Source organism: Ylistrum balloti, unplaced genomic scaffold (genome assembly GCF_031769215.1).
Source record: "Ylistrum balloti isolate Yb309-2 unplaced genomic scaffold, AGI_CSIRO_Ybal_v1 Utg369934, whole genome shotgun sequence".
Lineage (NCBI taxonomy): Eukaryota > Metazoa > Mollusca > Bivalvia > Pectinida > Pectinidae > Ylistrum > Ylistrum balloti.
This window is the reverse complement of record NW_026782045.1, coordinates 599,884-626,068: the sequence shown is the minus strand read 5'-3', so window position 1 is coordinate 626,068 and position 26,185 is coordinate 599,884. Positions and strand designations below refer to the sequence as shown.

At 35.9% G+C, this 26,185-nt stretch overlaps 1 protein-coding gene across 1 annotated transcript in view; it reads right to left on the bottom strand.

The window, feature by feature from the left end:
• Positions 1-967: 967 nt before the first annotated feature.
• The window catches only part of LOC132547090 (pumilio homolog 1-like), a 35,709-nt gene continuing 10,491 nt past the window's right edge, over positions 968-26,185 (bottom strand). Inside the window, exons 4-19 of the mRNA XM_060210847.1 lie at positions 24,236-24,368; positions 23,908-24,014; positions 23,148-23,320; positions 22,273-22,534; positions 21,461-21,545; positions 14,560-14,787; positions 12,973-13,113; positions 12,569-12,682; positions 8,005-8,190; positions 7,548-7,686; positions 6,100-6,234; positions 5,111-5,369; positions 4,674-4,811; positions 3,450-3,697; positions 3,223-3,306; positions 968-1,394 (exon numbers count right to left, since the gene is read on the bottom strand). Of these exons, the coding sequence (XP_060066830.1) occupies positions 1,160-1,394; positions 3,223-3,306; positions 3,450-3,697; positions 4,674-4,811; positions 5,111-5,369; positions 6,100-6,234; positions 7,548-7,686; positions 8,005-8,190; positions 12,569-12,682; positions 12,973-13,113; positions 14,560-14,787; positions 21,461-21,545; positions 22,273-22,534; positions 23,148-23,320; positions 23,908-24,014; positions 24,236-24,368 (2,667 nt within the window). The 3' untranslated portion in view covers positions 968-1,159. The remainder of the gene's footprint in view (positions 1,395-3,222; positions 3,307-3,449; positions 3,698-4,673; positions 4,812-5,110; positions 5,370-6,099; positions 6,235-7,547; positions 7,687-8,004; positions 8,191-12,568; positions 12,683-12,972; positions 13,114-14,559; positions 14,788-21,460; positions 21,546-22,272; positions 22,535-23,147; positions 23,321-23,907; positions 24,015-24,235; positions 24,369-26,185) is intronic.

Below are 26,185 nucleotides of genomic sequence, written 5' to 3'. Positions count from 1 at the left end.
TAATTGATAAGTGTGTTTTTTTAAATGACATCTATAATGTTCACATGATATTGTATGATGACATAAAGTAGCTTATTCAATTTCAAATCTGCTTAAAGAGACTTTTTCTATTAAGAAATAATTTTCCATTGGGAGACCATCATTTTCTCATCACAAAAAATCAATTGCTATATCATACAATGTCTCCATACCTGGACCACTGGCATCACTTAATTGTCTCTTTGCAGATCAGAATGCATTGATGGGGTTAAACAATGAGGTTATAGTAAATTACAGAAACAAAGGACTTCACACTAGATCATACAACCTCTGTCACACACTTCCATCCCATGTTCTTACTACTCAAAATTTATCAAAGTAAAAAATGCTTTCAGTAATTTTTCTTTGATTATAAATTGTTACTTCTGGAAGAAAATTCATATTGCAGGTCCTAATATTTGGACTGTACCTAATATCTCCAAGTCAAAAATATTTGATTTTTTTTCTCCAGAGCCGACCAGCTTCAGACACCATTCCTAGGTTCTGAAGCAGCCATTTCAAGAAATATTCCTGTTAATCAACCATCTCCAGAGAAACACACATCACTATGTACAAGAACATGACACACTGAAAGCATAATTATTCCAGTTTTGCCAATGGGATGGAAGGAAGTTCAAAACGTTGTATGATTTATGACAAATGGTTAAGACTGAGTTCAGGCATCCAAATAGGTTTGACAGAAATTATTGTCTGTAGTACTTACGTGGCTCAGACACACTTAAACACATGTTAAGCATACATGCCCCAAATACATTTATCTGTAATGGACAAATTCTGACTTCAAATATGTCAATCAGAAGAATTTTAGACAAGGACTCCATTAGCAAGTCTCTAAAAAGCCCCTTGGTCAAACTCTATTTGAATGAGCCAAACAGCTTCATCTAAAGCTGTCCTTAATGGGTACCAGATTCAAATTCACTTACCCTGTCCCAAAATCAAACCTATACAGAAGCCAAAGTCTTAAACATTGTTTGGGGTCTAAACTAAAACAAAATCTATTTGGAGGCCAGTAAAGAGGTCCCAATCTTAACTATGTAAATGGAGAAAATTCTAGGTCTACACTAAATATCCCATCTGAGGCCTCTCAATGGGTCCAAACTTAATATTCAAAGTAACAATACTATGCGAGTGCTCCATTTGGGGGCATGCCAATTGGCCCAAGGTCTGAGTTGTTCTTCATGAAATATTTCTCAAGCTTGGCCAGGATGTGTTTGCCGTAGGTGTACTTGCGCAGTGTAGCGATGTGGGGACGGATCTTGTGCATGAGGATCTTCCTCTGAGTGGGCTCTGCCACATCAATCATCTTCTGCACCACATAATTGGCAAACTGGTCCTTCATCATCGAATACAAGGCACTGTGAGGTCTGAAATGTATAGAAAACCTCTGTCTTCAAAACAGACAATACATGTCTCGCTTACATATCGGAGAAGCACTTGGGACATTTTTTTTTCATATTCCTCAGAGTTGGTACATTCTGATAGCCATTTCATTCTGTAGAAAATTGCAGCTGTCTGCAGATTTCAAAAGAAGACATTTTACAGCTAACTGCAAATTTTCATGGGGAGACACGTACAGCTACCTTAGATTTTCATGTGAAGATTTTGTGCAGTAGTGAAGAGACTTTCCACATAGCTGTAGGTGGACTTCATGGGAAAGAGATTTTTTATTAGGTGTAATTGATCTTGTCATCACAGAACAGCTAACAATAGCATCAGGATATTATATTGTTATTGAGCTTGTCACTGTTACATCACAGAACAGCTAACAACAGCATCAGGATATTATATTGTTATTGAGCTTGTCACTGTTACATCACAGAACAGCTAACAACAGCATCAGGATATTATATTGTTATTGAGCTTGTCACTGTTACATCACAGAACAGCTAACAACAGCATTAGGATATTATATTGTTATTGAGCTTGTCACTGTTACATCACAGAACAGCTAACAACAGCATCAGGATATTATATTGTTATTGAGCTTGTCACTGTTACATCACAGAACAGCTAACAACAGCATCAGGATATTATATTGTTATTGAGCTTGTCACTGTTACATCACAGAACAGCTAACAACAGCATCAGGATATTATATTGTTATTGAGCTTGTCACTGTTACATCACAGAACAGCTAACAACAGCATTAGGATATTATATTGTTATTGAGCTTGTCACTGTTACATCACAGAACAGCTAACAACAGCATCAGGATATTATATTGTTATTGAGCTTGTCACTGTTACATCACAGAACAGCTAACAACAGCATCAGGATATTATATTGTTATTGAGCTTGTCACTGTTACATCACAGAACAGCTAACAACAGCATCAGGATATTATATTGTTATTGAGCTTGTCACTGTTACATCACAGAACAGCTAACAACAGCATCAGGATATTATATTGTTATTGAGCTTGTCACTGTTACATCACAGAACAGCTAACAACAGCATTAGGATATTATATTGTTATTGAGCTTGTCACTGTTACATCACAGAACAGCTAACAACAGCATCAGGATATTAGAAACATACTCAATTTTACGGTCGTTTAAATCGTGATACATGTTAATGTTAGGGTGATAATTAGTGGATGTTAAGGTAATGTGTGATCAGTCAACACATCACAATCATGTTTCACCAAACACATCCATTGTTAGTAATAACATGTTATCTCTATTCTACAGCGAAACCAGACTTTACTGATCACTGTCTCCAAAAGCATCCTGTAACACTGACTATTTTTGTCAGGACAGTGACATTCAATACATCTAGACCCTCCCTTCTCCAGAAACCTACATGAATTTTTTGGTACAGATGAGTAACTTGTAACTTGTGTCAATTTTCTCACTAACATTACCAACTTATTCACTAAGTTACAGTTACCTGGGCTTGGCCAGACTCATCGGTCAAAATGCTCAAATTTTAATTTGTGTATGTAACAAACTTTAATATTTTTGTTTGAATGTAACTTGTATCTTTGTCTATGAAAGCACTTGTGCCGCTACACACATTTTGCCCTGCTATCTTTGAGTCATGAGAAATTGCCAACACAGACTTAATTGAGATGATGACAGTGATCTGTACTGTGTCAGTCTGGTTTCCTTGATTAGTAAGCTAGTGACAATCTATTGATTGGTGGTTAGTTGTGCAGTATTATCCTAAAACAGAACTATTTACCCGTCATTCATTGAGCAAACTTCCTCAATCAGCATGGCTTTCTCTGATCTCGAGGAATGGGACACGCACTTCTCCACCACATTACTGAAATGGCAATGGTGAGATTAAGTTTAAAACCCACAAGGAAATTTAATACTGTAAACTTCAACTGCAACTTATCAACATCAGCATATCATCAAAATATTTGTAATCTATCTTTTGTGTTCTTCTGCAGATCAAGGACTAACCTCGCAAATTTGTGTTGACTGAGGACGAGGACCTTGCCACGAAGCTCCACTACTATCTTACTCTTGTCATCTGGCTGTCCATGCTCCAAGACATGTTGTATAACATAGTTTCCATACTGGTCCTGGACAAGACGTTCAATTTGTTGGTGTAGCTCGTCAAGTATTGGATTGGTCTGATCCATGTTACAATGCTCAAGAATACGCTGGATCACACGACAGCCGTAAGGATGTGTCGACAAGGCATGTACCTAGTAAGACAGGAAATGCATCGGTGTGAAATATCAATAGTTTAAAATGAATAATAGTATAATTGGTTAACATCTGCATCAAACAGACAATCAGATCCATAGAAAAGTTTATCTATTACCCATTCATCCATCCAAACAACAGGCCAGATCCACAGAAAAGTTTATCTATTACCCATTCACACACACATACACAGACAGACACACACACACAGACAGCATGACAGACAGACAACTGGTCAGATCCATAGAAAAGTTTATCTATTACCCATTCTCACACACAGACAGACAGACAGACAATAGGCCAGATCCATAGAAAAGTTTATCTATTACCCATTCTCACACACATACACAGACAGACACACACACACAGACAGCATGACAGACAGACAACTGGTCAGATCCATAGAAAAGTTTATCTATTACCCATTCTCACACACAGACAGACAGACAGACAATAGGCCAGATCCATAGAAAAGTTTATCTTTTACCCATTCTCACACACAGACAGACAGACAGACAATAGGCCAGATCCATAGAAAAGTTTATCTATTACCCATTCTCACACACAGACAGACAGACAGACAATAGGCCAGATCCATAGAAAAGTTTATCCATTACCCATCCACAAAGACAGACCGACAGACAATAGGCCAAATCCATAGAAAAGTTTATCTATTACCCATCCACACACACTGACAAACAACAGGCTGACACAGATACAAACACCCAAATAAATATTAGATTAAGAAGGAAACCAGACCTATATTACTCTTCTGGGATAGAAATGTGAACGCCTGATGCATGTGAACATTTCTGAGACACAAACTGTGAAGAATTATACTCAACACTGAGATGTAGAGTTATATATAGAAATTTAGAGGTTTTTTGTTTGTTGTTGATTAACATTTGCAAGTCACAATAGGCAGGAAATACAGTGTGTGAAATACCACTTTGAAAAATAAATGTGTTATTATACCTGTCCCTTGAAGGCGTCAATGATAAACTGTAGGTGTATGGGGTCTACACATTCAATACACTTCTGTACCACATGGTTTCCATTCTGGTCTTTCACGCACTTCAGCACATGGCCATCAAGTTCTTTAACAATCTCCACCTATATCAGAACAGTAAGTCACATGTTAAAATAACAGATGTTAATTGGGTGAATGTGCACCTGTTCTTTTATGGCAGGCTATTCATTATAGGTATTCTATCCACTGTCGTTAACATTATCTAAATCATTTACTTAATTTCCATCTAAATCCTTTACTTAATTTTTTCCATCTAAATCCTTTACTTAATTTTCAATCACTTTCCAGTTGACCTTAAAAATGATAAATTTTGAATGAAAACATGGACATTCCACCATTTTTACTGTGATTATAAGTCATATAAAAACTGCGTTGAACTGACCTGCATTTCACAAGGAATAGTTTCCAATGCTTTCTGTATTACACGGCATCCGTACATCTGTAGGGCTAAAGGCAGAACGTGTCCTCGTAGTCGCTGTGCAAGGGTCTGTTTCTGTTCACTTATTCCAAACTCAAAGAATTTTTGTATTACGTAATTACCAAACACATCCGTCATTAGACTATAGGCATGGTTGAGGATCTCATTAAATACCATAGATTTCTCTTGTGGGGTGGCCCTCTCTAGTTTCTGTTGAATAAACCTAAGAAGGAAGGGAAGACATTGAAATACATGTATGGGCATTCTATCGACGGTTCAGTCAACTTTTGATATAAAAATAATCTGCTAGATAGTCATTCCGCTTCAAAAGCAACAAATCAACAATAACAAAATTTGTCTCGAGAGTTTAATACCATATATGGAAATGTCACTGAATGTCAAGATCCAATAACTTACCACAATGATTTGCATTTATTTAGTAAACATTCATGAGAATTTCTAGGCTGATAGGAAATTAATATGGTTTTTTTTTTTTTATTTCAAGACGCTTGTTACCTTCAAATGTTCATAACACAATTAATGTGACATGTGTTATGATAAATAACTATACAATCTTTTCTAAATTTTGGTTCAAGTATTTGAATGAGTGATGTCCAAACATTGTCATATTACCTAAATGACATCGTATATTTGTCGTAAATTCATTATCAGTCTTATTACAATTCATTTCTGTAGAACAGTACCGGAGACACAAATGCTCTAATGCTAGTTGGTTAATTTTAGAAACCTTAAACTTTGAACCCTGAAACAGCACCTGTGCAAGTAAACTTTGATAAAAATTGAATTTTTTTTTTTATTAAAAGTCATGTTACTATAATGAGGAAATTGATGACAGGGCTGACTGCAACAGAACAGAATTCATAACTAAATGTATTTTTGAATACATTTTTATCAGCTCTTCCATTTTACAACCCATTATTGCCAGCACATACCGAGAGCCATGCTGGTCCTGAGAGAACTCTACAACATGATTGGTCAGATCCTTTAAAGTCAGGTTGGGAATTCTGTTGTTTCGAAAATCTTCCAGTAGTCTACTCCGCCCTGTTACCTCCTTCGACAAACTGGCACTGAAAAAAGAAACTAACAGTTATCAGCACTCAACTATTTACAACACGTCTAAATGAACAGTAACAACCTTGCTATCTACAACTATTTACAACACGTCTAAATGAACAGTAACAACCTCGCTATCTACAACTATTTACAACACGTCTAAATGAACAGTAACAACCTCGCTATCTACAACTATTTACAACACGTCTAAATGAACAGTAACAACCTCGCTATCTACAACTATTTACAACACGTCTAAATGAACAGTAACAACCTCGCTATCTACAACTATTTACAACACGTCTAAATGAACAGTAACAACCTTGCTGTCTACCTCTATTTCCATACAATGATCACTGCCATCAGGGCAGCAGATCTAGTTTGGTCTCTACCATGTCCCCTTGATAGAAGAAAACACAAAATTCTGCAGGCGACATGCTATTTATTTCCTTCAATCATACAATGGAACACAGCACAATTACCATGTCTCCTTAACCCTTTCGGCACCGTAGGCGACTTTGGTCGACATGCAGACAGGCCGCCACAGGCGACTAAAGTCAGCATACTGACAGGCCGCCGTAGGCGACTTTGGTTGACAATTTTTATATGTTTATTACATATATTTTTATATTTTGCGCTGAGCTGTACATTGTGAGAGATATTTGGCGATGAGTTGTACATTGTGAGAGATATTTGGCACTGAGCTGTACATTGTGAGAGATATTTGGCGCTGAGCTGTACATTGTGAGAGATTTTTGGCGCTGAGCTGTACATTATGAGAGATATGGGCTGAGCTGTACATTGTGAGAGATATTTGGCGCTGAGCTGTACATTGTGAGAGATATTTGCCGCTGAGCTGTATATTGCGAGAGATTTTTGGCGCTGAGCTGTACATTGTGAGAGATATTTGGCGCTGAGCTGTACATTGTGAGAGATATTTTTTGCCAAAAGGGTTAACATGATGGTAAAAAGATGACAATTTTTATATGTTTATTACATATATTTTTATATTTTGCGCTGAGCTGTACATTGTGAGAGATATTTGGCACTGAGCTGTACATTGTGAGAGATATTTGGCGATGAGTTGTATATTGTGAGAGATTTTTGGCACTGAGCTGTACATTTTGAGAGATATGGGCTGAGCTGTACATTTTGAGAGATATGGGCTGAGCTGTACATTGTGAGAGATATTTGGCGCTGAGCTGTATATTGTGAGAGATATTTGGCGATGAGTTGTATATTGTGAGAGATTTTTGGCACTGAGCTGTACATTGTGAGAGATATTTTTTGCCAAAAGGGTTAACATGATGGTAAAAAGATGTCGTACCTGCGTGAATGTAAGTTTGCTCTATTTGGGAAGAGAGTATTGCCAGGGAAGAGACCATTGGCAGAGCCAAAAGAACCATTCCTGAATTTAGTTTCGGCTCCAGGTGCAGCATTGTAGAGACGATTTCCAGCTGTCATACCTGAAAATAGTATTTTCTACTTGAAGCTACTATGACATTGCCAAATATTCCAAAACTGAATGAATTTTAATATGCAACAGATTATCTGAATATAGTATATTAGTAAGAAACTTAATCATTTTAACACCTTCCAACTGAATTTTTATAAATATCAAAACTGACTACAATTGTTTCGTCACCATCAGAACTGATCATCTTTCAAAATAAATTAATTAGAGATACTCCTCTTCAACATTCGGTGAGTTTTTCATTGGTGAGGATTTTGTGTTTGATCAAATGCTTTTTATAACCGCGAAAAATGTAGGGACGATACATTACCATGCATACCGATAGCCAAGTTTGTGTTGGAGCCGGATAAAGAGGGAGGTGGAGTCATTGACTGACCAGGTTGGACCAGGCCCATGGGGCCTGCAGGTGACCCAGACATAGACCCCATTGATCCATAAAACTGGTTGATGGGTAGCTGCGGCCTCTGTTTGAAATCAATGGAGTCTCGTCTTTGACCTACAACATACGAAATGTAAACAAATATAAATATATTGATCTTACTCATCTTAACATGTCATATTTGTTATTTTTTTCTAAGGTTTAAGTTTTACCATTTGACCAATTTCTTCAACTTTTGAAAGAAAATATTGAATAGTTCTCTGATTTCAATCTAAATTTTGACCTTGAGTTGTACAATCTCACAACTGGGTTTTTAGTGATATATTCTAATTTTCATTTTTTATTTTAGCTACTCATAGAGTTTGTGACTGGTAAATAACCTGCAATCAAGCTATGTGGACCATTTCTATATTTCTAAACATTAAAATCAGGTAAAATCAACACTGATATGTTCTTTCCCATACTGCTGAATGATCAAGTGGTAAGTGAACAGTAGAATCTTGTACATAATCTTAGTTAACGTCAATAAAGAGGGAAAAATAATCATTTCAAAGAATAATAACGTGAATATTAGCAAACTGTGTGATTCTTATAAGAAACATGATTTATGCAACGAAACTGAATTAATGAGAATTTTCAATCAGTTTAAAGCATTGTAGGATTGTATCTATCACAAATACCATGATGATACTTTTTACAACTAGCAGCGCCAGAGAAATGTCATCAGCAAAGCATTTATCTAAGCTACCATATCAAAATTTATTTTTACAAACATAACATTTTTCTCTTGACGCTTAACATGAACAGCAAACAATTGGTTTTAAATATTAAGTCACAGCATCTTTATTATCAGGTAAAACATCCAAATTTACTATAGCAACCAGACTTAATTCACTGAAACAAACATCAAGTTGACTTCATGCCATGCTAACAATTATGGAATCACAACAAAATGGATTCTGTATACACCAGTACAAGCATGCAATCTTGTCAAGGAAATTATTCTACAATCTGGTCCCAATATCAGAAAAACATATGTAATAGGCTTCAGTCGAAAATTGTTTCATGATCACCGTGCCTGATCAAGTTATAATTGATAAAAAAACCACAACAATATGAGAGTAAATTTTACAATATTTTGAATCAGATTCAATGTATCTGTGTATAATGAAAAAAGGATTATCAAGGTTAAATGTCATAAAAGTTTGGAACCAAGTATGTATGACCAAATCCAGCATTTTTATCCCTATGAATACATAGATGGGTGTGGAGTTAGGAAGGCACTCTTTAGTGACTCTGCTCTACACAATATGTAAATTCTAACTTCACATCCACAACATCCACAACATCCCCTATATATAACTACTATTACAAGAATTTGTCATTGTTCTTACATATTCCTTGTATTATCATAGCTGTTGGTAGGACATTAAGCAATATAACACCAAATCAAAATTATGTATTTCATATCTAGAATTGCTGATACTCCTTCCCACATATTGGTATCTGGAAAAACTGATGAAGCAACAGCAATGTGTGTTAATATGAAAGTAGCAAACTCTGAAGTACACTACTACTACTACACAACTGAGAGCAAGGCAAGATAGGGTAAAGTGTGTAAAATCAAAGATAAACACAAAGAAAAAAACGTGTTAGCTTTCCTGTATATGTATCCCATCTGTTTGGGAAAATGTGCAAAAAATATGTGGAAAATAAATCTGGATCATCATTCTAAATTAAAAAAAAACTGTGCAGATGAAAAAAAGAAAACACATACACTTTTTCATTCCAACATGTAAGCTACTCCCGAGCTTCTGCTAGGTGTACAACAGAAACAATATTCAATCCAAAGCGAAGGGGAGGCAACTCCCCCATTTATATAAGATTACTATCTGACTACCCACCAGAGCCAATAGTTCCTGGTGCTGTTGACCCCATGTTGCTAAAGCCAGTGTTGCCATAGTTACCATGTTGCGGATTGACTCCACTGAGCGGTGAGTAGAGACTGGCCGTTACTTGTGTGTAGGCCAAACTACTGCTAGGAGTATAGCCTACAATGCAGGTCAATATCCATGTTACTTGGTTCAGAATTATGACCCTCCACATCATACCAACATTAACCCCAATCATTGAGGCGAAATATTCTCAATGAAACCCCAGACGTGGGTGGACAACTCGATATCTGTTTTACTGTTCAGATTAACTACCAAGCTTTGAGGTGAAATATTCTCAATGAAACCCCAGACATGGGTGGACAACTCAATATCTGTTTTACTGTTCAGATTAACTACCCAGATTTGAGGTGAAATATTCTCAATGAAACCCCAGACATGGGTGGACAACTCGATATCTGTTTTACTGTTCAGATTAATTACCAAGCTTTGAGGTGAAATATTCTCAATGAAACCCCAGACATGGGTGGACAACTCGATATCTGTTTTACTGTTCAGATTAACTACCCAGATTTGAGGTGAAATATTCTCAATGAAACCCCAGACATGGGTGGACAACTCGATATCTGTTTTACTGTTCAGATTAATTACCAAGCTTTGAGGTGAAATATTCTCAATGAAACCCCAGACATGGGTGGACAACTCAATATCTGTTTTACTGTTCAGATTAACTACCAAGCTTTGAGGTGAAATATTCTCAATGAAACCCCAGACATGGGTGGACAACTCGATATCTGTTTTACTGTTCAGATTAATTACCAAGCTTTGAGGTGAAATATTCTCAATGAAACCCCAGACATGGGTGGACAACTCGATATCTGTTTTACTGTTCAGATTAACTACCCAGATTTGAGGTGAAATATTCTCAATGAAACCCCAGACATGGGTGGACAACTCGATATCTGTTATACTGTTCTGATTAATTACCAAGCTTTGAGGTGAAATATTCTCAATGAAACCCCAGACATGGGTGGACAACTCAATATCTGTTTTACTGTTCAGATTAACTACCAAGCTTTGAGGTGAAATATTCTCAATGAAACCCAAGGCATTGGTGGACAACTCGATATCTGACGTTATACCGTTCAGATTAATTACCAAGCACAATGTTCTAATGTTCTCTGTGGTACTTCAAGTATGAATATCAACATTTTACGAAGTTCAGAACTTCCTCACATGTAACCAAACTATAGGTCAATATCAATGCTACTAAGTTCAGCATTACTCCTATCAACCTCCTCACAGGTTAATAACCTAATGTATGAAACCTTGAAATGAGGTGAAGTACTCTCAATGTAACTTTTAAATGTAGATCAGTATCCATGATGGTTTGTGTACTAAATATTCTACACAAGCCTACATTCCTATAAACTAACATGAAAACTTATAAACTCCACTATACAATACATTAAACAAGTACAGACATATGACAAATATACAACACAACCTAACCAGTGATGAAACCGACCTACACCACTGCTATATGCTGAGACAACATTTTACCACTATTATGTCCTTAGAGGGAGGAAACTGGAGGTACTAGAGTCACCACTAAAAACAGTGATGTCTTTTTACTGATCAGTCAAAATGTCTTCTCATATCAAAAATATATAGTTATAATAATCACACATTTCTTTAAGGGTTATTTTCTTCCAGGTGTTTTATTTTCCACTATTTTGGAGAATGGAATAAAATCCCACAGAAAACTTAAAATTAATGGAGATAAATAACAGCTTTCACAGTTTTCCTGTAAAAATCTGAGTTAATATTTCAGAAAAATTATATCCTTTCTGATCTTAACTATGAGTACAACCGTAGCAATTTGATCCATCCAAAATATGCAATATAAACAGAATCTACAAATAGTTCAATATCTCCTGACTATTGTCTTGTCACGTTTCCACCACTCTGGCACTTCGTAAAAGCAAACTATCTAACTGTGCCCGTAGGTGCTATATTGTCTTGTTAAGAATGAATACAGACCAATGTGTCATGTTTTCTAGAATTGAATACTTATCTTCAAAGTTAAAATAAAATTAGCATTTAAAAAAATTCTTTTTTTTTGTTAATTACACATGTATGTCCTGAAATTACTTGTTATATTCTATAAATAATAGACTTCATTACAAATCATTAAAGCCAAATGTGTTTTTCAGTATGTGAAGATCTCTATGTGCTGGCATGCTTCTAATTGTGTTAATAAGAAAAGTTTGCACACACGAAATAGACTCCACTACTTTCATTGTTAGTATCAAATCAGGTCACTCCAAACTAGTCTAAAACGATAAACTGTTATAAGAACAAAAATTATAAACCTTCTATAGAAAGTTTTTTAATGTTAATGAATAATGCATGCCAGTGTTAGTCAATATGGTAAGTTCCTACCATACACTGGGTTAATTTTCCTTAGTAATGTTTCCATGGTTCCCAAAATGTGACTCAAAAACCTATTTTAAAACTTCTAAACAAATTGTTCAATAAGGACATAAATTAAACCAGCAGAAACAGTTCAGAAGTGTTTCACATTAAACATACTCCCTTACCTAGTGAATTCTGGGTAGAGGAAGTGGAGGTGCTGGAGTAAACTGGTGGCGTGGTTTGAGCCTGCGTTGTCAGCAGACGCAGTGGATTACTGCCGAGAGAGTTGTTTCCCCCTCCTACAAAACCACACTCAGCAGATTAATGGTCAAATTGTCAAATGGTTGTCAGAAATTCTAAATATCTCTAATTTTTTTAATGAACATGAGTATATCATGTCGTCCTTTGATAAATTCAATTGAATATCCATTTTGAAATAATTACACGGACAATTATACTCTTGGACAGAACACTGTTGTAAGGGTCACTGTTTCAAAGTGAAACACATGATTACCAGAACAAATTCTCAAGCAATCATCAACCAAATTCTAACTTAACGTGTCAAAACATCAACACTCGTGTGTGTTACCTTGCTGGTTGGCTGCTGCACTGACTAGAACGGGGGCGGGAGAGACAAGACGGACTGGCGTGCCAATACCACGGGGATTGCCCATCACCAACTGACCATTTTGGTCATAATAAGCAGGCGCAATGATCTGGTACTGGGCATCTGCAACAAAAAAAAAAATAAGATTTTCAACGAAAGAAGTACCTGGAAAAACTGAAACTGATGAACATTTCTCTTTATCAAAGAGACCACAGATGAGCAATGACAGTTATTTGCTAAGTGGCACGGAGAACATTTTTTCTCAGAGTATATTCTAAAGTAGCAAAGGTAGGGTATATCCAGATGAATGACATCCATCAATTTTTTTTGTACAGTCAAACCAGCTTTCTAGTCCACCTCTGTACAACAAATACCTGTCTATACAAGAGGCCCAAGGGGCCTCAACGGTCACCTGAGGAATATATGTCAATAATCTGGGGATTTTAAAATGTTGCAAAAATGTAACAACACTTGTGCAGGACCATGTGTAAAACGTCTGTACCAAGTTTGAACATGACCCACCCAATGGTTCTTGAGAGGAAGTCTATAATGTCTTAGCCAAACAGAGGTCATGGTGGCCATTTTGGATTTTGAATCGCCCCAAAAACTTAAAACACTTGCCAGGACCTTGTGTAGAACATTCGTATCAAGTTTCCCTCCCCCCTCTCCCCCCCCCCCCCCCAATTCCTGGGGCCCCTATTGGGGCCACACCCTTTTTCTTCGCAAACTAGAAGCGGCTTCCCATGCGGATGCTTTGGTCAATATCCATCCACTGGTTCTTGAGAAGTAGTCATTTAATGAAGGTTTTTACATATGGCCCCTTTTACACCCCTTATGGGCCCCAAAGGGGACATTATCACTTTTTTCAACATAATTTCATATGTCCTTCACTAAGGGGGCTTTCTACCAAATTTGGTTGAAATCGGTCAAAGTTGAAATTTTGACCCTTTTGAGCGCCCCCTAGTGGGGCCGTTTTTGACCCGATTTTTTTTTTCATTCGCAAACTTTGTAGACCTTGCCATAAGGATCCTAAATATCAAATATGAATTTAATCTGACTGTTGGTTCAAGAGAAGAAGATTTTTGAAGATTTACCTAATTTCACCCCCTTCTGCAGCCCCTATTAGAGCCACACCCTTTTTCTTCGCAAACTTGAAGCAGCTTCCCATGAGGATGCTTTGTACCAAGTTTGGTCAAAATCCATTCAGTGGTTCTTGAGAAGAAGTCGAATATGTGAAAAGTTAACAACGCACGACGACAGACAAATCATGATGGCAATAGGTCACCATGAGCATTCTGCTCAGGCGACCTAAAAAGCTACTCGCTTTAGTTACAAGTGTTATGCCATTCAGTGTAATTGAACTTCTACATAAGGTTACCTGCCTATGGTGCAACCTGCTTATAAAGGCACAAGATATAGTAATCGTCAACAGGAATATATTGTCAGTGAGATGGCACCTTGAAACGGGATGAGCCACAAATATTTCTCTTTAAGTGGCCTACAAGTTTGAATGAAGTTTACACAAAGATTGCCTAGTTGTTTTACTGCAAGCATTTAAGGTTGACTTACTTGGAGCCTGAAGTGGTTGATGCTGGAGAGACGAAGGTTGACTAGGCATGTTTTCATTTTGCTGAGATGGCGTAATAGGTCGCCCCGACTGACCCCGGAGCACCTGTTGCTGTTGTTGCTGGTTGAGTCCCTGTGGAGTTTGTTGACCCTGCTGTTGTATCAGATTTGCAGGGTAAATACCCCAGGGGGCCTGTACTCCATAGTACTGGGGATGGAGTACGGTGGGACCTACAGAGGACAGCGAGTTATACACAACACAAGGCAGGATTTCATCGGCCTCAATATTACACATCCCATCAAAAACACTTGAGTATTAACTCCATCACAATACCAAATATCTCCTATTGATGTCATACCAAGCAATTGGTTGATGATGGACAATTCTTCATCATATGCTTGTGATTTTTTCAATTTCTAAAAAACCTCTTCTTCTTTCACAATTTTTACAGCACAAAAAGTTTTTTTGTCAATCAGTATCTGCAAATTTTTTTCCCTCTTCTTTTTCGGCAATAAACAAATTCTTCCTGATTTATCTTTACATTTTGTAGTAACTTTACAGTCTTGAAAAGTTTTTTTTTTTTTTTTAATTTGAAATATCAAATTATTGTAAAATATTAACGTGAAACTCTTGACCTGTGCTGAATAAAATTATCTTCACAATTAGCACTGTCAACAGCTATAGGAAGTATCTCTGACCGACATGTTCCGATGAGGAATAGTGAAGGTAATAATCAGGGTCTCTGATGGGATGTACAGATTTACATAATAAATGGTACCTGAGCAATAAATGACATCAGACTCTCCAATTGGTAACTGGTTAGTCCAAAAAAAAAGTTTCAAAAATGCAAACAAAACTGAGGTAAAATAAGGTAATATAAACAGAGAAATGTAAAAAGTTATGTTAGTATCAAATATGAAAAAAATAAACTAATAATATTGATTTGTTGATTGAAAATCACATGAAAATGATATAACATTGAAACATTGAAAACACAAATTCACAATATTGAAATAAAAAGGTTGAAATGATGGGAAAAATCACTAAAACAGCATCCAAGGTAAAATAATATAGTTTCTCATTTCTAGTCTCTTAATTAATGATTAAAATTTCAGCATGACACTTATAAATACTGTGAAGCCGAACATTTTCCCAACGATTATATTCTAAGACAACCATCTTTGTGTCCTTATGACCTTGGAAGCTATCTTACTGTCAGTGACCCCTCTGCCCTCACTAACACTTAGTCAGGCCGGAAGGACAAACTCAAGTGCCAAGTCTCAACATGCCAAATGTTTCAAAATATTACATTTTTCTTTTTTTTTTTTTGTGTTGACCTTACAGAAGTTGTTAAAAGGAGTTAAATATTTGCAGTTTGAAGAAGCAGACGCCATTTTGCAAAAGAAGTCTGCAGAAACAGGGTTCAAATAACTACTGGGTAAGTTTGCACTCTAACTTTTCACGATCAGCTCCATAGCTTTCAAGCACTATAGCATCACTCCTTTTACGAGGTGTTTTTATCAAGATCTTATCAATATGTAGAGACTTCCTACATTGTCTTGTAGCAGAACAATTTTAGAACTTGGAACTACATATCATTGCAACTTATTGTGACATTTTCCTGTTTGGGACCTTACAGAATTTTTTTTTTTTATTATAATTGAATATCTTTTTTAAAAAACCAACATATACAATCCAGTGTGATGGATGTAACACACCATGCTCTAAAACATAAGGTGTTACTTTGGATATTAATTCATGGTATCCTGATGTCTAGTTTCCGAATAAATCAAAGAGGGTTTTGATAACATCAGTATTCAAATATGACAGATTGAATATTTCTTTGTATCACATGAACCACAAATCCTTACATGTGTTTATTCCAGAAGGACCACGATTTATAGTATATTACAGATGGACCACGATTTATAGCATATTCCAGAAGGGCCACGATTTATAGTATATTCATATTCCAGAAGGGCCACGATTTACAGCATATTCCAGAAGGACCACGATTTATAGAATATTCCAGAAGGGCCACGATTTATAGTATATTCATATTCCAGAAGGACCACGATTTATAGTATATTCATATTCCAGAAGGGCCCTGATTTATAGAATATTCATATTCCAGAAGCACCACGATTTATAGTATATTCCAAAAGGGCCACAATTTATAGCATATCCCAGAAGGGCCACGATTTATAGTATATTCATATTTCAGAAGGGCCACGATTTATAGCATATTCCAGAAGGACCACGATTTATAGAATATTCCAGAAGGACCTCAATTTATAGTATATTTCAGAAGGACCACGATTCATAGAATATTCATATTCCAGAAGGACCACAATTGATAGTATATTCCAGAAGGGCCACGATTTATTGAATATTCCAGAAGGACACCACAATTTATAGCATATTCCAGAAGGGCCACGATTTATAGTATATTCCAGAACGGCCACGATTTATAGTATATTCCAGAAGGGCCACGATTTATAGCATATTCCAGAAGGACCACGATTTATAGAATATTTCAGAAGGACCACAATTCATAGAATATTCATATTCCAGAAGGACCACGATTTATAGTATATTCCAGAAGGGCCACGAATTATTGAATATTCCAGAAGGACACCACGATTTATAGCATATTCCAGAAGGGCCACGATTTATAGTATATTCCAGAAGGGCCACGATTTATAGCATATTCCAGAAGGGCCACGATTCATAGAATATTCATATTCCAGAAGGACCACGATTTATAGTATATTCAAGAAGGGCCACGATTTATAGCATATTCAAGAAGGGCCATGATTTATAGCATATTCCAGAAGGACCACGATTCATAGAATATTCATATTCCAGAAGGACCACGATTTATAGTATATTCAAGAAGGGCCACGATTTATAGCATATTCCAGAAGGGCCACGATTTATAGCATATTCCAGAAGGACCACAATTTATAGTATATTCCAGAAGGACCACAATTTATAGTATATTTCAGAAGGGCCACGATTTATAGTATATTCCAGAAGGACCACGATTTATAGTATATTCCAGAAGGACCACGATTTATAGTATATTCCAGAAGGGCCACGATTTATAGTATATTTCAGAAGGGCCACAATTTATAGTATATTCCAGAAGGACCACGATTTATAGTATATTCCAGAAGGACCACGATTTATAGTATATTCCAGAACGGCCACGATTTATAGTTTATTCATATTCCAGAAGGACCACGATTTATAGTATATTCATATTCCAGAAGGACCACGATTTATAGTATATTCATATTCCAAAAGGACCACGATTCCAAAAACAGAAAATAAAAATTTCATAACTAGAAGAAAATATTTCTTTTTTAATCTTAAAGAATTGTAGAAGTTATTGCTGGAAATCACTCTTTCTTTTTAACTCCTGGAATTCAATATCTGTAGACATGTAAAACTTGAAACACTGGCATGTGTAAAGAGACCATGGAGGAGTCAGCTTAAATACTAATTACTGGAATTTATCTATAAATGTAGTGTTTATATCTAAAATTAATAAAAAAAAATGTTGAATTCACTTATACTATGGAGAAATGTTTTAATCTATAATTTCTTCAATCTACATATATTATGTAATGTTAATGCATTAATTCACACAAATAAAGCTTTTTAATATAAAAATTTATCTTTTACAAAATGACATTGACATATCACCTAAATATGTGTTCTTTACATTGAATAATTTATATCTAATTAAAACTTTTAATTTCAATTAATATTTAATTCAAAGCCAGTTGAATTACAAAAGATATCTGACCTGCAGCGATGGGAATCCCAACGGCGTATGGGTCCTGCGCGTTGATAACATAGGGAGTTGGTGTGAGAGCGGTAGGAGGCAAGCCTACGTATAGAGAGCATAGCGGCCACCGTAAGCCATGCACAAATTTCACACACATGCACAATACACCCCACTTCTACAAAGGTAGCACCCAATCCCTCCTAAAAAGTTTTCCATTGGAAAACAACACTCCAGGGATCTTTCTTACAATTTTTAGAAATGGAACCTTGATTGAGTTCATGCATCAACCACAAATGTTTTCCTTCTATAAGAAACAATCATCAACTGTACACTCAGTTATGTTTTGGTGGTTTAATATTTGCTTGTAATTCAAATTTTCATATTGCTTGTTTCAAACTTACTTCAGATATTTATTTCTTTATCAAAACCAGATCATCAAATGGTTGAGAATGGACTTTTTCCCACTCAGTAACAGGCATAATAATTAATGACGTTCTAACTATTGTGTTCTGTTGCCCACCATAACCACTGAAATAACAGTATAGGTGCACACTATCTGAAGAAGTGGGGATGACATTGTTGAATCTGTCTGTCTTTGTTACGAATCTGCATCTCTTTCACCTGTTGCTTTTGTTTCACAGGTATACAATAAATTTCTTTTGTTGGAAAAGAAAAGGAGGTGGGACATAGGTTAATGATTCAGAACTAATTAATTTAGCTGAATGACAATAGAGTGAACTTTTATTACACCCAAGCTACATGTACAAAGGGAGCGTCTGGTCAGAGGAAATTCTTTTGTACCAAATCTGCTGGAAGACAATTGGTAATTGACAGGAGATTTTGGAGCCGAGAGGTGCAGAGACGTGCATGCTATGTTCACATGGAAGACAATACTGAGAATAACAAAGTAACAAAGTACTTAAATAAGGTTATAACTCAAAACAGAAATCAAAGAAAGCATAACAAACTACAGAATACGCTGTCTTATCTATTCACTTGTCTTGCTCTATACAACAGAATTTACCCACTGCTTTCCTGAAATCATTATAACAATGAGTAATTCTACAACCTTGATGTCATAAACTATTACGATTTTTTACTGAGCAACAGAAAATTTCAAAACTTATGAAAATAAAGCTCTTCTGAAATTTTACGACATCTTTTTTAAGCCAACACTCAAAACCAAAATATTATAATTTTGTGTCTGAGCTTGCCTACACCACTCTTCAATGACATGATATTGCACTTTTATTTAATTTGACCAGTTTAACCCCAAAATGTTAACACTGTTGCCTAAGTAATATTCCGTCATTTCGAACAGCTGAAGGTTTTGATTTTCTGAAATATTAGCGGGATATAAATTTACACTTATATACAGCTACATATTTCATGTTTTGCAACAGATTCCATAAAATACATCTATTTTATCCCACAACAAAAGCTGAAACAATACTGAAATTAACATTACGAAACATGTAAAAATAACACACTGGTTATGTGGAAGATAGTCCAAAAGCAATATTTGAGGTTTTCTGAATAAAGCAAGACAAAGTAAAAGATGCAGACAGAAGTTCCTTATGATATTCCTATAATATTTCAATAATAAACATTGATATGTAACACTATAAAGTTTTTCACTTCAGAAGAATATTACAGTTTAAGTCAACACTAAAGAAATGAACCACTTGTAATGTGCAGTTATTAGTTTATATTGTAGGAATTTTATCAAATATAATACATTTTGAAAATCATAACGTAATTTAAATTAATGTTTAATATTTTGTAAAGTTCCAATTTTAATATGATTTATCATGGAAAGAAAATGGACAGTTACCCATTACTCTTTTCAGACAGAGTTAAAACTTTAAATGATTTAAAGAATTTTAAATATCAGTACCTGTCACCTTGACAAAGTTTCCTCCCATTGCAAATGAGGGTAACTAACTGCTTGTCACAATAAAGACTTTCATCTCTATATTGTTACATATTTGGCTTGAACTTGTATTCCAGACCTTCAATCAAATACCTGTCCAGTGTCTTTTCTTTATTCTTTAAATTGTAACTTCAATTCTTCTCAATGTAGAGATATATGTTGAGAATTTGTTTATAAACTCAAATCTAGAACATGTTGACCAGCCAAATGTTGGGACTTCCCTTTCATGGTTATACCTGTGACCTTTAATAATTAACCTTCATGTTACTAATTTCAAGCGGTAAATGTCAGAATGCAAAGACTTGGATACAAATCTTCATCATCTCTTCACACAAAGCTTGTGCTGACAGAATAATGCCCACTCATCATCTTGTAAAGTTGCTGAGTATAAACAAGTACAGGACAGTTTGTTGTGTTTGTATTATGTGACTAGGTACGACATTACAATAACCATGCAATAAAATTAATACTATTTCTGATCTACATTTACAATTAATACACATTAGAATTGTCCATTTCCGTAACTACAGCCGAACAATCTGGTACATTTCTCTAGTGTTAAATCAAAACATCCTTCATCAAAATGTACAACGGGGCAATGAAGAAATTCTGTACTGATGATTTAGACATGTTTTACAACAGGTTGACCTATCCGTCCTGTAGGACTGTTTTCCACAACTTCCATAATCTTTAATTCCCCACAAGTAGGCTTATTACAAACTCCCACTCTATGGGAGAAATCTTCCCCAAGACCCAGACAACAACATATCACAACAATAAAAGATCTTATTGGCGATGCAAATAGAACCTTCAAGTTTAATCATAATTTTCTAATCAATCTATTGAATATCTAACTGGTCTTTTCAAGTCAGATGAATTGTGAAAACTGTATGCAGTTTTCAAATACGTTCTCAAAAGTATTAATGTTTTAATATTGTTTTGCTTTTCGCATTTTGTAATTTTCTTCATGGAAAACAACCCTAGTAAGACCTCCACCAAACAACAAATTCATTTAATTATTTACAATAAATATATCCAATAGACTCCTATATAAAACTTAATCGGCATATTTTGGTGTTGGTGGATGACTAGCTGGGCACAACAGTAACATTTTGGGCATACATTGAGGTGAACAGGACTAAAGACAAAAGATCACCACGACAACCCGACATACCCAGCTGCTGCTGCTGCTGTGTCGCCAGGGCATATTGTTGCTGAGTCAGGACTGCGATGGGCTGCTGCTGTCGCTGGAGTAACTGCTGTAAATTACAAGTAACAGCTACATTAACACACCAGTTAATCCCGGACATCTTGGTACCAAATCTAAAATTAGGCATCACTAGTTAATCCCCAACATCTTGGTACCAAATCTAAGATTAGGCATCACTAGTTAATCCCCAACATCTTGGTACCAAATCCAAGATTAGGCATCACTAGTTAATCCCCAACATCTTTGTACCAAATCCAAGATTAGGCATCACCAGTTAATCCCCAACATCTTGGTACCAAATCCAAGATTAGGCATCACCAGTTAATCCCCAACATCTTGGTACCAAATCTAAGATTAGGCATCACCAGTTAATCCCCAACATCTTGGTACCAAATCCAAGATTAGGCATCACTAGTTAATCCCCAACATCTTTGTACCAAATCCAAGATTAGGCATCACCAGTTAATCCCCAACATCTTGGTACCAAACATCACTAGTTAATCCCCAACATCTTGGTACCAAATCTAAGATTAGGCATCACCAGTTAATCCCCAACATCTTGGTACCAAATCTAAGATTAGGCATCACCAGTTAATCCCCAACATCTTGGTACCAAATCTAAGATTAGGCATCACCAGTTAATCCCCAACATTTTGTTGTGTATCAAGTGGATATTGAAATTGTGTAAAATTGATACCCAACACATGCGAGTAGTCAGGTTAAGATTTGAATACAATTCCTTTAAGAGACTGATACAAAAGTTGTATAAATGATACCTGTGAGTAGTCCAGATTAAAATTTGGACTTTCCATAGACGGCATCAGCTGGTTGCTGTAGTCAAACTGTATAGGATCAATACCAACTGGCTCAAAATGGGGAGGATCAAGCTGGAAGCCTGGCTGCTGGAACTGAGGAGCAGGACCATCACGGAAGTCACCATGTTCATTGTTGCTATTGGTCATGGACATTTTTTGGTTGTCAATCATACTCTTGCCTTCCTCTCCAGGTGGTGAGTTCTGTCGACTACTGCGCCGATTACTGTCAAAACCAAAACTGATATTTAATGCTCATGCACTCCAATTATCCAGCATGTAAACTGAAGACGAAGTAGTACAAAGGTGAGGAAAATAGTTACATTTTCTAAAAGAATGATATTTTCCCCCTTTTTAGTCATTTTCCGAAAATAACCCTACATTTTTGCTCAAGGAAGCAGCCTTTGTAAGATACTTTATAATCAGAAATCTGCTTGATGTTGCTGACACTGTTTAAGATGTTCTATCTCATCTTCCCCATGTAAGTGAAAAAGTCTCAAAAACACTATGGGAAAAATTATTTGGTTGCCAAACACTCTGCAATCCTCACAATTGACAACTTTTGAATATGATCCCTTGTGTTATGCTGTTCTTCAGTCTGTTCAAAAATATGGCCGGAGTCTGGCAACGTACAAAATGGAAATGCCATGCATCATAATAGATAGGATTAAAGGTTAACCTAGTATCCTCCACTTATGTACAAAGGTGACAGTAAACAAGTAAACACCAACCAACCACCTCGCCCCGATAGTTGAGACAACATTGTATTACTCCATTATTGGCACTCATGTAGGTAAAGTTGAATATAACACTGTCATAGTTACATGTACCCTTTATACCTATAGCCTTGGTCGTCATCAAGCCCATTCTGCAAGAGTCCGTTACTTTGTAAGTTTTCTTTGTTTTCATCGCCACGGTCGTCATGTCCCTCAAAAGGTGATGGTGTTTTACTCTTCTTTTCCTGGTCGGAGACTCCATGGTCCTGTTGCTGCATTGGGTACTTTCTTGACATCTGAAACAGCAGGAATGAAAACAGATTTACAAGTAGCAGAGCCAAAACCTAGATTTTTCAGTCTTTAATATTGGAAAGATTAAAATTTTGCATCAACTAAACTGCTACAAGAAGTTGAATTTTTTTTTATCTCTCATAAATTACTTTAGCTATATTTTGAACTAGAGTGAACTTGACCCCTCCCAAGAGATAAATGTGCAATCCTGGGGTCATGAAATTTACAATTTTGATAAAGAATATTAACACCCTTCTTTTCATTAAGATTACTTATTTTACCATATTTGGGTATTGAGAAGATTTTTCAAATTTCAGGTAATATGACCCTTTTTTGACCCCATCTCTCAGGCCTCTGGGAGTTGAGGACCATATAATTTACAATTTTTGTTAACCTTTAGACATAAAGTTTCCTTGAAAGGAGGTTTTCCAGAAGAATAAAAAAAAAAGTGTAAAAAGTTTAAGGACACAATTTGAAGACCAATTTCTGTTGTTTCCAACTGAAACTGCAGTCACCAGGTTTCTTGAGGCAGCTGTAAAGTGCTTGTTAGTTGGGATTTATTGCCAGAAGTAGACAAAATTAGAAGACTTACATAAGGTCCTTTTGGCATTCGGTTCATCCTGGGATCCATATCTTTGTTTCCAGGTGACCCGCCCCCTAGAACATATTCCACCAAATCTACTCCAAGGGCCACAGGCTCTGTCATAAAATACACAATTAACATAGTGTATTTATTCCTCACTGCCACTCTACACATACTTACAATGCAAGGGACAACATTACTATATTGGTACAAAATTCAGTTTTCTTTTTTTTTTTTTTTTTTAATTTTGCAAACAAAATCAACTGGAAATGAAAATTCACATAACTAGAATCAATCATTCTTTATCAAAGATTTGAAATTATGTAAACAAGATTACCTTGGGGATTTCCCCACGCGTCTTCTCTGGCACCTGTTGTCCATGGACTTGGGAAGATCTGCTTCCCAGGATCCCCGGAGTGTTTGCCTCGGTCATCCCACAACAACTTTTTGGCTGACTGGTTTGGCGGAAGCTGAAGAACACAATAATTCCATACTAAATAATTAAACGATGGTATGTTCTTTAAAATAACATTAAAATGTAATCTTCAAAGAATTAAAATGACATCCAGACTGATGTGTCCAGATTTTCAGTGTCCAGACAATATTCAGAACTAGTAAGGTTCATCAAGTTTCTTTCTCTTTGTCGACACTTTATTTACACACAGTACCTGTAACTCAGTGTCTAATGATTATTATCTTAATGAAATGAAATTATTTGTCCTAGCTTCTTCTGTAATTATCTACTTATACTATCAAGTTTATTGTTATAACATTGTGTACTAAAAGTTTGGAAACGGTGCATGTATTCTTCAGAACCACATTACTTCTATATTTTAGTAATAAAACTTGTGTTCATTTCGCACATTAATGAATTAGACCAAGAAAGAATGTAATTTTAAATGATTAGCTGTTAAGAACATTTGGAGTAACTGGTTAATAGTTTTAGGGCAATATGCCAACCCTAGTTACACTGTAAGATTACTGCTGGTACCCATACTCTCAGAAAGAATACCTTTTAATTAGTCAAGTGGAAAAATTTATGCTAATCAACACTTAAGAGATCCTGGTCAGAACTTGGAATTCATTAATACAACATACTTGTAGAGACTGATCAGTTGGTAAGTTTCTATCAACGAGTTCCACCTTGCTAGATATATCTATTTCATTATCAGCTCAAGGACCACTGATTGCGAAGCACAAACTTCTCCAATCAATATACTACTGCTAAGAGTAATTAGCTACTACTACTGTATTGTGAAAACATCTTACTTCACTGATTCCTTGTCATAACCACAGACTGATTTCCTGCTATCCTGAGCCGTGTGAAACTGTTTGGCTGTTACAAATACCACTTATTTCTTCTTTCCATTTTGAACAATTTCCCTGTTATATTGGAATATGTGGATCTTGCAAAGCCTTACCAAAATACTTAATATTCTTCACTGAAGTTTAGTTATCAGACATTTCAGACAAGTTTCATTTGATGTATAATTATTACCTTTGCTGTAATTTGTCTTCTAATAATACTTAAATTTCAGTTTGACATTATTTTTTATCTAGGTTTGACAGCCTATGCAGTTAAGTATGTAAACTCCCTGTTCTTATTTTAAATTTTATTTCTTATTGATGTATTTTTTAAATGATGATTGAGACAATTAAATCATAGGCCGGAAAAAGGATGTTCCTAAAGTGCAGACTTAATCAATAGTAAATGTCATGTACAATTATAAATGTTCAAGCGACAACAAGTTGGTTTGCTTTACGTCCTATTAACAGCCAGGGTCATTTCAGGATGTGCCTGGTTAAGGGATGGAGGCAAGTCGTTCTGGAGAAAAACCACTGACCTATGATATGTACCTAGCGACTGACCTACGACCCAGAGGTAGAGGGCTAGTGATAAAGACCGTTGGGCGCCTTAACCACTCAGCCACCACAGCCCTGAGATGATGGCATAGTACCAGTGCTATCCATAATCATAATTTGGTAATAAATACCTTGAATATAAAAAGTGAGATAGCACTATCATTATAATTGATAATGAATATTCTGAACACCAAATTGTAAAAGTTCAGTCTAGACAAGAGCTTGCTGTGGATCTAGTCTATTTTCTCAGTGTAGTGCAATGCTCAATAATGCTACATAGTGTACTTCTCAGTGTGTGTGTATATATGTTATATAGGTCATTCCACTTCAATGTTGTATACACTAAATGAACTATTTCTGTATTTCTATTTATAAACTCTGGTACAATATACACATGATAATTCAATGCAACATACACGACCAA